The sequence below is a fragment of the Aotus nancymaae genome, unplaced genomic scaffold (genome assembly GCF_030222135.1).
Source record: "Aotus nancymaae isolate 86718 unplaced genomic scaffold, 86718_ANA_hifiasm-v0.15.2.pri h1tg000011l, whole genome shotgun sequence".
In the NCBI taxonomy this organism is placed as follows: domain Eukaryota; kingdom Metazoa; phylum Chordata; class Mammalia; order Primates; family Aotidae; genus Aotus; species Aotus nancymaae.
In genome coordinates, this window is record NW_026988422.1 from 86,735,467 (window position 1) to 86,752,049 (window position 16,583).

Consider the following 16,583-nt stretch of genomic DNA (forward strand, 5'->3'; position numbering starts at 1 on the left):
TCACCGTAGGTTAGCGAGGTTGGCTTCAGGTAGAGAGGGTGGCCACATGGGGGCACCAGCGTGCCATGCGCGCTGTCCAGGTCCAGCTTGGCCTCTGCCCTACATTTGTGTTTGTGTTAAAAGCATGGCGGCGGCTGGCCATGCTGATTCACGCCTGTAATCTCAGCTCTTTGGGAGGCTGAGGCGGGTGGATCACGAGGTCAGGAGATCGAGACCATCCTGGCCAACATGGTGAAATCCTGTCTCTACTAAAAATACAAAAATTAGCTGAGTGTGGTGGCGCTTGCCTGTAATCCCAGCTACTCGGGAGGCTGAGGCAGGAGAATCGCTTGAACCAGGGAGTCAGAAGTTGAAGTGAGCCGAGATTGCGCCACTGCACTCCAGCCTGTCAACAGAGTGAGACACCGTCAGAAAAAAAAAAAAGCAATGCTGGCACCTTCAGCCTTCCTGCCTGGGCATTAACCGCCTTTGGAGGTCTGGGTTGGATAGCACTGCTCAGAGAAATAAGCCCTCATCAGCTCATTACTGACTCCTCACATGGTTCTGTTCACAAGGAATAAAAGCAAAGTACTTAAAAGAATCTCCATATTTCAAACTAGATATGTTTTCTTCTAAGAATGGTGATTATAAAGTTGAGTGTTTTGCTTTTTTTTTTTTTTTTTTTTTTTTTTTCTGAAACAGGGTCTTGCCCTGTCACCCAGGCTGGAGTGTAGTTTCTCAGTCATGGCTTACTCCAGCTCCTGGGCTTATGCAATCCTCCCACCTCAGCCTCCTGAGTGTCTGGAACCACAGGCACTGCTATCATGCTGGCTAATTTTTGTATTTTTTGTAGAGATGGGGGTTTCACTGTGTTGGCTAGGCTGGTCTCAAACTCCTGGGCTTGAGTGAACCTTCCACCTCAGCCTCCCAAAGTGCTGGAATGACAGACATGAGCCACCGCGCCTGGCCTTGCTTTTCCATTTTGTGTAGTTATTGCATGAATGCGGGTGGGAGGTCACCAGGCAGCCTTAGGACTCTGGGTCCCTAGTTCTAGGTCTCTTCTGCTTGTGCCCTTTTTTATGCCAGTCACCAGCAGGCTCTTTCAGGTTCTCATTCACCATTTGCCCTCTTGGTCCTTCTAAAAGCCTGCTTCTGGTCATATGACCTTTCTGAATGAAAACCTTCAGTGACTTCCACTATTTCACCCATCCATGTCCCTGCGAAGCCCTGAGTGGTGTGGTCCAGGCTGCCCCAGCAGCCTCAGCTCTGCTGCCCTATCAAGGCAGAACACTGGGCTGAGTGCCAGGCAGCATTCCTCCTCCAGGCCTGCCCATCCCAGCCTGGAGCAGCAGGCTCTAGATCCTGGTTTGTTTTCCCACCCATAATAGAAAGGTGAGGTAATATGGCCTACGTGGGCATTAAGTAAGTTGAGGCCTGACCACCACAAGTGCTCAGTAAATGCCAGCAGCTGTTGTGATGACACTGTGCCTCCAATTCCACTCAGTCTGTATACTTTATTATGCCACAGACACATCCTGCACTTTCCTGCCTCCCCTTTGGCCTCTATTCAAAACAAAAACTCTTTTCCTTATCTTCATTGCATTTTGTTGAAATCCATGGCTCTTTATAGCTCTCCTCAGATTCAGGCCCACCCCAACTGCACCATTTCCTCCGGGTCTCATTTTGCCTGTCACACTCTCCTCCTGCTAGGCAGGCTCCAACTCTCCTGCAGCCCTCTGGAGATGGCCACGCCTTTCCTGTGCTGCCACTGTGGCCTTACCTTACAGTCTGCTGGCTCCAAATGGGTTTGAGAGCTTTTGCTTTTCTTTGTAACCCATTTAGTATCTAACGTGGCATTTTATACATAGGAAGCTTCTCATCAATTTTAGTGGATGTGAACCAAATTAAATATTTTACTAGCAGGTTGGTGGCATGGAGAGCTTATGTGCATAGGTAAAAACTGTAGCCCCTCACCTCTAATTAGTTGCCCATAGGATGGAGTATACTTGAGGTACATAGACTGTTTTACTCCCAAGAATGCTAGGCACACACTCTCTTTTTTTTTTGGAGACGGAGTTTTGCTCTTGTTACCCAGGCTGGAGTGCAATGGCGCGATCTCGGCTCACCGCAACCTCCGCCTCCTGGGTTCAGGCAATTCTCCTGCCTCAGCCTCCTGAGTAGCCAGGATTACAGGCACATGCCACTGTGCCCAGCTAATTTTTGTATTTTTAGTAGAGATGGGGTTTCACCATGTTGACCAGGATGGTCTCGATCTCTTGACCTCGTGATTCACCCGCCTCGGCCTCCCAAAGTGCTGGGATTACAGGTGTGAGCCACTGCACCCGGCCCGGCACTCACTGTCTTAATTGAGGCCACCAGATACACACACACATAAGAATAAATAACGGCTTGTGGCAATAATGACTAAATGCCAAGGAATGGCCAGTAAACCGTGGTGTTCCCTAGAGACCCATGCCTGGGCCCCACTCGTGCTGCATCTCAGGCATCCAGACCAAAGCTTACTTTCTGAATCCACAGGGCATCCACGTGGGCGGTGTCAGTCCTCCACAGACAGACAGACTGCCACATTGCATTTTTCCATCTATTCCAGTAGTAAGATTGTGTCATCTAAGATTTTTGCTTTAACTGTATAATTGGACATTTAACAAAACAGAGGAGGAAAAACAGTGAGGTGGGTAGAGCATCATGTTCAGCCTCAGGGCCGTTCACAGGGAGAGCAATTTTAGACTGCGGGTGTTGAGTCTCCAGTTATCCTGAGTGCCAGTTAGTGATTCACATCTGAAAGAACAGTGTCGCAGGAGAGGGACAGCCCAGGGTGGATGGGTGGGGTGGCCAGGAGCTGGCTGCCGACTCCCTCCCTGAGCTGGGCCTGCAGAGCCCAGACTTGGAGGAGTGGGGCACGCTGTCCACTTTGCCTCATTTCCAAGGATTCCGCTTAGCCAGTTAACGTTTCTTCATTTTAGTAAGCACAGGTGGCTGGTGAAGATTTTCCACCCTGGTAGATCTTGATGTATGTGACTTAGGACTTTTAGCAGGTGGGGGAAGAAAATAGACGAAAATAGACTTAGGTTACAAATGTGAGTGTGCAGGAAAATCAGGAGGTCAGTCGTTGTGTTGTATGGAAGATGCGAATTAGGAACTAGCTAAAGTAGAAGCGGCTGATTTTCCTGTGCAATTAAAAATAAACCTGCCTCTGTGCATTTCAGTCGCAATGTATCTGCTGAGCAAAAGGACGAAAATAAAGAAGCAAAACCTCGATCCCTACGCTTCACCTGGAGCATGAAAACCACTAGTTCAATGGATCCCGGTGACATGATGCGGGAAATCCGCAAAGTGTTGGACGCCAATAACTGCGACTATGAGCAGAGGGAGCGCTTCTTGCTCTTCTGTGTCCACGGTGATGGGCACGCAGAGAACCTCGTGCAGTGGGAAATGGAAGTGTGCAAGCTGCCAAGACTGTCTCTGAACGGGGTCCGGTTTAAGCGGATATCGGGGACATCCATAGCCTTCAAAAACATTGCTTCCAAAATTGCCAATGAGCTAAAGCTGTAACCCAGTAATTATGATGTAAATTAAGTAGCAATTAAAGTGTTTTCCTGAACACTGATGGAAATGTATAGAATAATATTTAGGCAATAACGTCTGCATCTTCTAAATCATGATATTAAAGTCTGAGGACGAGAGCACGCCTGGGAGCGAAAGCTGGCCTTTTTTCTACGAATGCACTACATTAAAGATGTGCAACCTTTGCGCCCCCTGTCCTCCTTCCATTGCCCTGAGAGTCAGCGTGTGGCCCCATCTCCATGTGCCTCCCGTCTGGGTGGGTGTGAGAGTGGACAGTATGTGTGTGAAGTGGTGTATATGGAAGCATCTCCCTACACTGGCAGCCAGTCATTACTAGTACCTCTGCGGGAGATCATCTGGTGCTACATTAAAATTGCCAAGGAGGAAAATGCTGAAATACTGCTAAGAATTAACCTTAAGATTAGTTCATAGTTAATACAGGTTTACAGTTCATGCCTGTGGTTTTGTGTTTGTTGTTTTGTGGGTTTTTTTAGTGCAAAAGATTTAAATTTATAGTTGTGAACATTGCTTGTGTGTGTTTTTCTAAGTAGATTCACAAGATAATTAAAAATTCACTTTTTCTCAGTAAAATCTTGCATTGTCTCCTAATACTGTGTTTAACACACCCTCAAGTTGAGCAAAAGGAATGTGTATGAAGGCTTGGAGCCTCATGGCCCTTAGCAGGGATCCCAGCATTTTGTGATTACCAGCATATTTTTTCTCCCAAGGCAATCAAGGGAGAAGACGGCCCTTATGGTGACCCAAGAAGAAAGGGAATCCAGAGCAGCTGCAGCTTAACCCTGGGAGTTGTGGCACAGCCCTGTGGAGAAACACCAGGTCTCAATGGTTCTAGGTTGGTTCTCCGTGAAGTATGTAAATTTCCTTTCCCCTTTCTTGTGATTCAGTACATGAATCAGACCTGCAGCTTTGTCCAGCACCTACCTATGTGGTTGTTTAGGGGTAATGAGCTCATCACTCATTGGGTTGCCTTATTCTCACAGTGACGTTGTCACACTGGTTGGTGTGCTCTTTTGGGGTCTGGGTTTGTTGTTGGTCAGAGTCTGAAGGTCTGGAAGGCGGGTACAGTAGTTCACACCTGTGAGCCCAGCAGTTTGGGAGCCTGAGGTGGGAGGATCGCTTGAGCCAAGTAGTTCAAGACCAGCCTAGGCAACGTGGTAAGACCCCGTGTCTTCAAAAAATAAAAACATCAGCCAAGCGTGGTGGTGTGCTTGTGGTCCCAGCAATTCCAGATGCTGAGGTGGGAGGATTGAGCCCAGGAGGTCAAAGCTGCAGTTAGCTGTGATTGGGCCACAGCACTCTGGCCTGAAGAATGAGACCCTGTCTTAAAAAAAAAAAAGAAGAAGAAGAAAAAGGAAAGAAAGTCTGGAGAGTCACTTAAGCAACCAAAAATATTGTTGTCTATCTCTAGCATGGACAAGGCACTGTTCTGATTGTTTGAGATGCTCAGTGAGCAAAACTGTCTCCTTGAGGCTACCATTCTATGCTGTGGATAAGTAAGTTACCTGGTATGGAGCACGTGTGAGAAAGCGCAGAGTGGGCACAGAGTTCCTCAGCAGTCTGGGTGTGAATAGTGCTGCTTGGGCAGAGGCCTGGGTGGGTGTGTTCACACATTTCTGGGGAAGAGCACTGCTTGGGCCTGAGGCCTGAGTGTACAGTGTGCCTGGAGCAGAGTGTGGAAATGCTTCTCCTACATGAGAGCTGCTGAGGCGCAACAAGAGCTGTGTGGCCTTGGACTTTCAGAGGATCACCCGGGCAGCTGTGTTTGGAACTCATCGAAATGGGGCAAGGAGAATCCAGACAAGCCGCTTGGAGGCGCTCAGCAGTAATACAGGCAAGAGGTAGTGCAGCCTTGGCTGAGGATGGGCCTGGCACAGATGGTGGTTTGGTTTTGGATGTTTTGAAATAACAGGCAACTGCATTTGCCTTGGAGTCGGATATGGGGTGAGTAGAGCCAAGGACAACTTCATGGTTTTTTGTCTGAACAGCAGAAAGGCCGGAATTGCTGTTAGTTGAGACGCAGAAGCTGGCTGGAGAGGTATTTGAGGACAGGAGAAGTAGACGAGGAGAGCAAGCTGGGACGTGTTGAGTTTGAAGTGCCTTTAGACACTGACTGGTGACGTCCAGTGGGCAGTTGGATAAACACGTGAAGGGTTGGGAGGGGTCGGGTCTGGGGGAGACACTAGGAAGCCCTCAGCGGGTGGAAGGCTCCTGTTCAAAGCTGTGAGACAGAGGAGAAAGCAGGACTGAGCCTTGGACACAGTGCAGGCAGAGGTCCCAGGAGAAGAGGTGAAGCTGGCAAGGCAGCAGCAAGAAGGGAGGGCCACCTAAGGCTCACCTTGCGGGAACCTCGCAACTTGATTTTTAGCAACTAAGTCCCCTTCCCCTCTCTCTGTCCAGTGCCTTCCAGAGTGGAGTCCTCCAGCAGAGCCCGGTGTGCCCAGCCACAGACATCAGTGAGGACTTTCCCAGCTTTTCTGTCTGGTGCAGGCTGGTTTTTTATATCCCATTAAAGCATTGCAAAGCCAACCGGGACAAGAGAAATGGGATGTCTGTCTGCACACATGATCCTCTTTGAGGAGATCTTCCCACAGACATCTCTCCCTCTTTGCTGTCTTTGTTTGTCACTGTCCCTTCTGCGGAGCAGAAAGCCAAGGATGTTTTGCCATAAATTACTTCTTCCTCTGGGTAGATGTTTCTGAGCTGTTCTACGAAATTCACGACTATGAAACTGGCTTCCCTAAGATTCCTACCCCAGAAACTCATTATAGCAGGTTCCTGTGCACAATTTCTGCAGAGGTAGAGCAGACCCCTGCCAAGCAGAGGTTGGGGCACAGCAGACTTCCTCTTCCTTATCTGTGTACCTGGGACTCATTTTGAATTGTTTTCCATTTTTGCATTCTCAAGGACAAATTGAGCGCTAGAAGTTAAATTCCTTTAAGAGAAATTAGTTTCCCACATGCCCTGATGCAGTGGCCACTCTTTATGCTCGTATTGTCATGAGGTGCGCATGTGTCATAAGTAGTGGCTGCATTTTAATGTGTTGCTTTATCAAATAAGGAATGTGTGTCTCAGAGACTAGCCTTCACAGAAAGTTATCCAAGTAGGTAATGTTTATAAGGCTATGTTACTAATTGATCTTGGCTTGATTTTAATGGCATCATGGGTAGTATTCCCTTTATCAAGGTTAAAATGTGAATACTCATCCATTACTAAGGTTCCAGGCCCTTTCTATAGATTCTCCATTCTCATAATGTGACATTTTTATTCTGCATATGATGAGTTTTGAAAAGGGATATTCTGGCCGGCGTGGTGGCTCACGCCTGTCCCAGCACTTTGTGAAGCCGAGGTGGGTGGATCATGAGGTCAGGAGTTTGAGACCATCCTGGCCAACATGGTCAAACACTGTCTCTACTAAAAATACAAAAATTAGCCAGGTGTGGTGGAGTATGCCTATAATAATCCCAGTTACTCGGGAGGCTGAGGCAGGAGAATCACTTGAACCCGGAAGGCAGAGATTGCAGTGAGGTGAGATTGTGCCACTGCACTCCAGCCTGGCTATAGAGTGAGACTCCGTCGCGAAAAAAAGAAAAGGAGTATTCTACAATCTGAAAATCATGGCCTGGGGGTGGTTTCTCACGCCTATAATCCCAGCACTTGGGAGGCCAAGGCGGGTGGATCACGAGGTCAGGAGTTCAAGACCAGCCTGACCAACATGGTGAAACCCGGTCTCTACTAATAATAAAAAGTTAGTCAGGCATGGTGGTGTGCGCCTGTAATCCCAGCTACTTGGGAGGCTGAGGCAGGAGAATTGCTTGAACCTGGGAGCAAGAGGTTGCAGTGAGCCGAGATTGCACCATTGCACTCCAGCCTGGGTGACAGAGCGAGACTCCGTCTCAAAAAAAAAAAAAGAAAAGAAAAACAAACTACATTTTTTCCTCATCGACTACCCGGAAGTGTCTCAGAAGTGAGGTGGGGCAGCTACTGGGGCTGTGCTGCTGTTTTTATTTACCCGCCAAGCAGAGCGTTGTCCTATCCTGATGGCAGCGTTTCTTTTCAGTGAGCGTGACTTCCCTCTCTTCTATATCAGCCACATTAGAGGAACCAAAACCACATTCCTACAAGTGAGTGAGTCCCCAGCTCTCAGGCCACCTTTGCATTTCTGACAGTGAAGGCCCATGCAGAAAACTGTTACAGAAACATGACTGGCTTTTAGGAGCATGACTGTGATCATTTTCACAGCATAGGTTTCTCCAAAAGCCTAGACAATAATGATATTTAGAAGAAAAACCTCCATACATGTGCATGTGAATAAATTATGGTTACTGTGGAAGCCGTGCCAGGCAGCCCCTGCCCAGTAACCGACCTTTGCGCCCACTTTCAGGTCTGCAGAGCAGTTGTGCCTTCCCTGGGTGTGGCAGCAAGCAGGAGCAAGGTCAGTGCGGGGTGTTTCCCACACACTGTCCCTTCCAGTCCATCTCAGAGGGGCATCAGAATGAGAAAGCTTTTGCTCAAGAGTTCAAACCTTACATTTCTGTTGTGGGTTTTTTGTTTGTTTCCTAGTATGCCATTCCTGGGATGCCACACAGCTCAGGAACCCTTTAGATGGGGAGAGTTTGTTGCTCTTCAAGAGAGTGAAGTGAAGATGGTGCCTTAGAGGTGTTCTGACAGTGCATGGGAAGTTCAGGCATGACTCCCCCATGAGTGGAAGGAACTCAGTGTCCTTGCCACTAGAGGAGAAAGAAGACAGTTCAAAGCTATGTTTGTTTTGTTTGTCTTGGGTTTGTTTTGTTTTCTTTTGCCTCTGAGACAGGGTTTCGCTCTGTCGCCCAGACTGAAGTACGGTTGTGCAATCACAGCTCGGTGCAGCCTCGACCTCCTGGGCTCAAGCGATCCTCCCACCTCAACCTCCTGAGTAGCTGGGACCCACAGGCATGTGCCACTTTGCCCAGCTAATTTTATTTTTCGTACAAACAGGGTCTTGTTCTGTTGCCTAAGCTGGTTTGAATTCCTGGGCTCAAGTAATCCTCCTACCTCAGCCTCCCAAAGTGCTGAGATTACAGGCATGAACCACCTCACTCAGCCCCAACAACTATTTTTGAATGATTCCTTGGAAAGTTCCAGTGAAGGCCGGGCACAGTGGCTCACGCCTATAAATCCCAGCACTTTGGGAGGCTAAGGTGGGTGGATCACTTGAGGTCAGGAGTTAGACCAGCCTGGCCAACATGGCAAAACCCCATCTCTACTAAAAATACAAAAGTGAGCTGGGCGTGGTGGCTTGCACCTGGAGTCCCAGCTACTCAGGAGCCTGAGGCACGAGAATAGCTTGAACCTAGGAGTTGGAGGTTGCAGTGAGCCAAGATTACACCACTGCACTCAAACCTGGGTGGCAGAACCAGTCCCTGTCTCAAAAAAAAAAAAAAAAAATCAAACACACTAACCCTCTTCTCTTCCTCCCTCTCCTGGCTTAGCCAGTGCAGTAAAGTCCTTCAACAGCGTGCTCCCTGGCCCTCAGGAGAGAACACTGCCTGTCGAGTAGAGACTTGGTAAGGAAATTTTTCCCATTTCTAAGATGGAGAGGTCTGGATTCTGGTCCTTCTGTTAGGAGTTTACAGGTCTGTACTGCTACCTCCCTGGCCTAGAGCTTTTGCCCTAGAGAACCGGTAAAAGCATTGAGCCTGGGGTAAGAACTCAGACCAACCGAAGGCTCTCTCCCTCCCTCCTTCTCCAAGAGGCCTGCCCTGGCTGTGACACCAGAAAGCACCTGTGCCCAACTCTGCCCCTTCGCCATCTGCCCCTGTTACACCAGCATCAGCATGTCACACAACTGTGCTGCTCTTTGTGTGTGCTCTCCCCACACTTACTAGAATGTGAACCCCATGGGGCAGACATCTTCATCCTTTTTCTTTTCCTCTATTCCAAGTACCTAGAATAGTAACCGGCAAAGGCACTGTCAGTGCAAAACAAGTGTTTCTTTTGTTTTGTTTTGTTTTCAATGATTGGAAGCAAGGAGGAAATACATAGAAGGTGCAAGACATTTTTAGTGGCTTGCAGTAAAACATGTCACTGAGGTCCCCCAAGCTGCCCCTGCCCCAGATGGCCCACGGATGAGATAGGCAGCCACTCGGGTCATGTTTTGGTTTGTAGCCTGGCCTGTATGGTTTCAGGAGCCCTTTGAGTCTTGCCTGTTTGGCAGAGGAGACTGAGGCCCAGAGGACGGAAGGGATGGGACTGGTACCCAGTGAGCTTTTCCCTTCACTGAAATGCTTACACAGGTAATGTGTGTCATTCAGCTTGGGTCAGGCGCATACCATGCACTTCGTGATGCTGGGTGCTATGGAAATGAAATAGATGGCCCCGTGTGGAGATGGCGTTTACCATCGAGTGTGGAACTGGGAGTTAAACTCTTTGACTTACCCCCCTAATCTGCATCTGCACAAGAGAGTCACACAGCCTAGGCACTGTTTGGCTTTCAACCCTGGGAAAGAACAGCAGCCTGCTGCTTGATGACAGCATGTGAGCTGGGGTTTAGTGAGGAGGGGGAGCGGTCATGTGGGCATCAGCAGTCACATAGCACCAGACCAAGGTGAGACCCTCCCAGCGGAGTCCAGGTCAGTAAGGAGGCTTCACGGGTCTCTCTCAGAAGAAGGAAAGCTGGACCTGAGGGTGGAGCCAGGGGAACCTGGGGGCCACTTCAGGCATCGTTTGTTGCCATCAACTTTGATTCAGTAAGCTTTGTTGATTTATTTTGGTTTGTTGTTGTTGTTGTTGTTAGTGTGATGGGGCTGATTACTTCTAAGTTCTGAGGTTCTTATTTGCGTTTCCAGCTCCCTGGGTATTCGTTCATACCTGGTTTCTGGCTGTGATTAAATGTCTTCTGACCAAGTGGGTTGATAAACGGTGGGGGGGGGGGGGCTCCACTGGAGCAGGAGGCGGGGGATGCAGTCACTGAGCAGAGAAAAAACTCATCTTCATCACTGAGGGGGTTCTTTCCCCCAGCCAGTGCCTTCTGCAATTTCCTGCTCTATCTACATTCCACCCACTTAACCCACCTCTAAGAGTTATTTTAAAACAGCATTCTAGAACCCATCTCACAAGCAGGAGGGAAGTCTCCAGTGGCTCATCCTGTGCGTCTCCTGTGTCTGCGGGCACCTGCAGTACCGGAGCGCTCACAGCCCACCCTCAGGACCAGTGCGGGGAGTTCAGCTGCCTCTGCTGCTCCGCGTGTGCATGGGCCTCCTCGCCACCCTGGCAGTCTCCAAGACTCAACGGCCAGGCGCGGCAGCTCATACCTGTAACCCCAGCACTGTGAGAAGATGAGGCAGGAGGATCACTTGAGGTCAGGAGTTTCAGGCCAGCCTGGCCAACCTGGTGAAACCCCATCTCTGCTAAAAAAAAAAAAAAAAAAAAAAAAAATTATCCAGGCATAATGGCAGGCACCTGTAATCCCAGCTGTTCAAGAGGCTGAGGCCGGAGAATTGCTTGAATCCGGGAGGTGGAGGTTGCAGTGAGCTGAGACCATGCCACTGCACTCCAGCCTGGGCGACAGAACAAGACTCTGTCTCAAAAACAAAAACAAGGCCAGGCACGGTGGCTCACACCTGTAATCCCAGCATTTTGGGAGGCCAAGGTGGGCAGATCACGAGGTCAGGAGTTTGAGACCAGCCTGGCCAACATGGTGAAACCCCATCTCTACTTAAAATATAAAAATTAACCAGGCGTAGGGGCACATGCCTGTGGTCCCAGCTACTCGGGAGACTGAGGCGGGACAATCACTTGAACCCAAGAGGCAGAGGTTACAGTGAGCGGAAACCACACCGTTGCACTCCAGCTTGGGCAACAAAGAGACTCCGTCTCAAAAAAAAAAAGACTCAAGTATTTGAAGATTAAAAATGTGTTCCCTCCCTGAATTACTATTATTATTATTATTATTTTCAGATGGATTCTCACTCTTGCCCAGGCTGGAGTAGAGAGTGCAATGGCATGATCTCGGCTCACCTCCACCTCTCTGGTTCAAGCGATTCTCCTGCCTCAGCCTCCCAAGTATGTGAGATTACAGGCATCTGCCACCATGCCTGGCTAATTTTTTATTATTAGTAGAGACCAGGTTTCACCATGTTGGCCAGGCTGGTCTCGAACTCCTGATGTCAGGTGATCCACCCTCCTCAGCCTTCCAAAGTGCTGGGATTACAGGTATAAGCCATCGTGCCCGACCCCCTCCCTAAATTCTTGTTTCTCCAGGTTAAGTTGTCCCAGTTCTTTTCAGGTATTCTGGAATAAGACAAGAAGACTTCTTGTCATTCATTTCTTCATGTGTTCATTCATTGTAGGCATATTTTGAGGGTTAAGGTAGGAGAAGCTCCTCTGTGCTGAGCCCTGGAGATATAAAAATAAACAAGATAACACCTGGCCTCAAGCAGCTCATCACACAGGGAGGCGAGGGGTACTGGTGCAATACCAGGATGGGCTGATGCTGCATGAGGAAGGCCCAGGACGCTGGCCAAAGGGAGCCGGGCCTGGGTGCAGGGAGTCTGTTCAGTGGGGGAGAGGGGAGTGGCACGTGCAAAGGCAGGCGCCAGGGGCCTGGCTCATCTCCGACTCAGGCGCGGGGGCAGCGACTGGGCCGCCAACTCCTGGGCAGGCTCTTTCTTGTCACCAGCCCAATATGTTATGTCTCAGACTCTGAGACACTGCACTTCTGTGAAGGGGCCTTCATTCCGCAGTACTTCATCAGGGAGTGACCTAGCAGGCTTTGACAGAGTGTGCTGCACCAGACAGCCAGAGCCTGGCGACCCCAGAGAGCCTGGCCTGAGCTCCGCCTGGGCTGGCGCCTTCCAGAGCAAGGCCTGCACTAACTCGCCTCGCCCTCCTCTCAGGAGCGAGCTGCCAGCAGGCGTGGGTGGGCATGAGCACATTCTCAAAGCAGTTATGTTTTGCATGGAAGTCAGCTGGGAAGTAGGAGCATATGTAGTCATGTTCATTAATGTGGCACCAGAAGTCCCTGGGTGGAGGGTACCTCAGAGCATTTCCAACCCGCCACCACTCCCACCCTCCACTCCACCCCTCCCCAAACGCACCTGTGCACTCGGGCGTTCTGCCTGCCAGTCACTCCCCGCTACAGGCTGGCCTCCGCTGCTCTTCAGCACACAGCTCGGCTGCTTTGAGCCGTGTGGTTCTCGTGCTCTCGCCCTAATCCACTGGCCACTCCTCTGCTACCCGCTTTCTGTGGGCTCTAGAGGACTCCAACAAGCTTGTCCCACGGCTGCTCAGACATCCCCTCAGCCTGCCACCGTTGCGGGGAGTTCCTGCTCCCCAGAATGGTGACGCTGTGTGTCCTCTTGTACTGACGTCACTAAGTACAAAGGGCACATTTTGCTGGTTTTCATTTCCTGGTTCAGAAACACCTTATCTGAAATGCTTGGGACCACCCACAGGTGTTTTGGGTTTAGGGTTTTTTCTGATTTTGGAATATTTGCATTATACATACTGGTTAAGCATCCCAAATTTGAAAATCTAAACTCTGAAATGTGCCAGTGAGCATTTCCTTTTAGCATTACGTCAGCACTCAGGTTCAGATTTTGGAGTATTTTAGATTTCAGGTGTTTGGATTTGGGATACTCCACCTGTATATATTTTATTAATTTAACCAAAACACTAGAACTTTGCTGACAAAGTCAAGTCATGTTATCCTGTGTCAAGGCCAGGAGAACAGAGGGAAGTAAGCATCATGCTCCTTTCTGATCTGAAGTGAGAGTGAGGAGGGTCAGGCCAGACTTCCGGCCCCTCTGCCACAGCATTTTGTCTCCCAGGTAGATGCTGCTGCTGCAACTTGGATGGGGGCCGCAGCATAGGAGTCCCTCAAAAGCACAGCAGCAGTTCTGGGAGCAGGCACAGTGGCTCACACCTGTAATCCCAGCACTTTGGGAGGCCGAGGCGGGTGGATCACCTGAGGTCAGAAGTTCAAGACCAGCTTGGTCAACATGGTAATACCCTGTCTCTAGTAAATATACAAAAAGTAGCCAGGTGTGGTGGAACATGCCTGTAGTCACAGCTACTTGGGAGGCTGAGGTGAAAGGATCACCTGAGCCCAGAGAGGTCAAGGCTGCAACAAGCCATGATTGTGCAACTGCACTCCAGCCTGGGTGACAGAGTGAAACCCTGCCTCAAAAAAAAAAAAAAAAAAGTCTAGTCACTGTGAGTGCAGAAAGCCTCTAGCTAGACTGAGAAGTCCACATGTAAAAAGCCTCAGCCTGGCCAGGTGCAGTGGCTCATGCCCGTAATCCCAGCACTTGGGAGGCCATGGCGGTTGGATCACCTGAGGTCAGGAGTTTGAGACCAGCCTGACCAACATGGAGAAACCCTGTCTCTATTAAAAATACAAAATTAGCCAGGCATGGTGGCTCATGCCTGTAATCTCAGCCACTTGGGAGGCTGAGGCAGGAGAGTCGCTTGAACCCAGGAGGTAGAGGTTGCAGTGAGCCGAAATCGCACCGTTGCACTCCAGCCTGGGTAAGAAGAGCACAACTCCATCTCAAAAAAGCCTCAGCCTTCTCAGCAGTACCAAAAAAGCCTCACTTTTCTAAGCTGAAATGCTGTCATGTGCTCAGTGGAAACCTCACAGCCAGAAGACTTGCCAATCAAATTATTTTCTTTTTACCTGTGGAAAAGGAGATTAACTTCACATCCACGTGAGTCCAGTGTGCAACCCCCAAGGGTGCTCTAGGAGGCTTCAGGAAGTGCCCGGCCGGCTCGAAATAGAAATCCAGAAGCCTGCTGGGCACGTGCAGCGTTTTAAGCCACTGCTTAGACAAGCAGGTCCCAACTGTGGGAGGCTAGAATGTTCTTAAAAGAGCAGTGAAAAGAGCCCAGGAGTTGGAGCTAGGTGGCCGGTCCTTCTGCCTCTCTGAGCCTCAGTTTCCCCATCTGTGGAGGGCCTCAGGCTGTGGTAGTGGTAAAGTCCTGCTGCAGCTTCAGTGGGTTTCCACAGACTGGAACACATGACCGCATTTTTAACAAAACACCATTAAAAAATTAATTTGGCTTATATAAGTAATACATGTGCCCTGTAGAAAATTTGGAGAATAAAGTATAAAGAAGGAAATCACCTGTTACCCACCACCCACAGTGACTACTGTTCTTTGGGGTTTTTCCATACATACTCTGTGTGGGATCTCAGAGCACAAGCTGTTTTATAACCTGCTTCTGCACTCGAGCTGTTCTCAGCATGTCACCACCTCGCTAGATTCCTCAGTGTCGTCCCTGTCTGCACAGGACCCCGGAGGAGGGGTGGGGCTGCAGCCGCCTCTTCAGTGTCAGCAAATCTCCCTTATGGTTTCCGTTTTCAGTAATTGTATCTGTTATTTCTGTAGGGCAACGGGACTCGAAGAAGCGGGCTGTTTTGCCCCCCAAGGGAAATTTGTCAATGTCTAGACATTTTTGATTGTCACAAGTTGGGGAAGCGAGGACTACTGGCATGCAGCAGGTGGACGCCAGGGCTGCTGCTTGGATGGCCCCCACCAGAGGTGTCTGGAGCGCCACTGTGGAAACCCGCCGTAGACTCATTCCCTAGCTGGGAAGTCCCTGAGTGACAGGAGGAAAGCTGAGGTAGGGCTTGGTGTAGCCAGACTGCCCTGCAGGGAGATGTTTCCAACGCCCAGGACGTCTTCCAGCAACCCTGCCACCCCTAGATACTGTCCTCTGCTGCCCATGTTTCACAGTGCTTTCAAGGAGAATGAAACTTGCCTGTTCAAGTCTCCAGAGTCGGAGGAAGAGGAAGGCTGTCTAGACTGTGGTTGGAGGTTCCATGGAACTAGTGGCCCCAGCAGGCAGAACCGCCGCTCACCTACTGAGGGGAGTGTATATTAAGCCCTGCCTGGTCCCCAAAAGAATTAATGCAGCAGGGTAAGCTATGGGAGGCACAGGGAACAGAGTGCTGACAAAGTCAAGTCAGGAGAGTTGGGGGTCCAGGCCCTGTGGGCGCCACAGGCCAGCCAAGGCACCACCTACCTTCAGAGTTTACTGCTTCAGAAGGAAGTTGTCCCGAGCCAGGCCCAGCCCTCGGCCTGTCAGGGCAGTGTGTTAGGCCTGCATGGGGTGATTAGCAGTTCCATTTGTTTGCCCACTGGTGGTTCTAGGAGTGCCCCACTCTGGAGTCTGCAGGGGAAAAGGGGAACATTGGAACACAAGTGACGGGCCTGCGCAGCCATGCCCTCAAGCCTGTGTTCACCTTGGAGTTGGGGCCACACCACCCCAGCGATGGTCGGGCTGGAGGGCTGGCTCTGCCCACGCCACGGTGAGGGGGACTGAGCCAGCAGGAGGGCCTGCAACTGGAGCAGCTGTTGAGCAGGAGGGACGGCAGCACTGACAGGGTCCCCTGAGGCTGGTCCCCTGCCTCACTGAGGGGTGCCACGTCCCTGGCCTGGCTCATGCCACATTCTGATGGTGCCGCACACCAAGCTGCTCACAGGAAGCCTCAGCTGGTGACACAGCAAGACAGGAGGGCTTCAGTGGCCGGGCCCCCACTGGGTCTGTGTCCCTTCCTCACTGCCCTCAGCCTCCCCTTTCCGGAGGGGCTTACTTCCTGTGCTCACCTTGGGCTTCTCATCCCAGCCCTTCTCCCGAGACTCCAGACTGTACGGCCCCGGCCTGGCCTGGCCCGGGCCTTCCTAGCTAAAGGCTAGCCAGAAACTGGCCCCTGGTCAGCCAGGGAGGGCCCAGTCCAGGGCCCAAAAGATGGATGCAGAAGTGCCCCCAGCCTTCTGCATGAGAGGACCTGCCCCCTGTGTGCCTAGCCTACACTCCAAGTCAACCCTGCTCTCAGGGCCCCCCAGGTGCCCAGCCCAGCTGCTCTCTTGCTAATGCCTCAGAGCCTCCCCAGCCTGGAGGGCCCTCTAGACACCTTAGACAGCCATTGTGGCAGATTCGAGGATGCACCCCACCGCTGCTCCTGAGCCCCAGTGTCTAGGTTGACAAGCCCCTCTTGTCCCAAGGAGGTGAGAGCC

The 16,583-nt window shown here is 50.6% G+C and overlaps 1 protein-coding gene and 1 pseudogene across 14 annotated transcripts in view; both read left to right on the plus strand.

Moving 5' to 3' along the window:
- The window catches only part of MARK3 (microtubule affinity regulating kinase 3), a 113,272-nt gene extending 109,586 nt beyond the window's left edge, over positions 1-3,686 (plus strand). For all 14 annotated transcript variants that reach the window (XM_012471191.3, XM_012471192.3, XM_012471194.3 and 11 more), the window contains one exon: positions 3,207-3,686. In XM_012471191.3, the coding sequence (XP_012326614.1) occupies positions 3,207-3,552 (346 nt within the window). In that variant the 3' untranslated portion in view covers positions 3,553-3,686. The remainder of the gene's footprint in view (positions 1-3,206) is intronic.
- Positions 3,687-5,521: 1,835 nt separating this feature from the next.
- On the plus strand, positions 5,522-12,818 carry LOC135274209 (uncharacterized; annotated as a pseudogene).
- Positions 12,819-16,583: the final 3,765 nt, after the last annotated feature.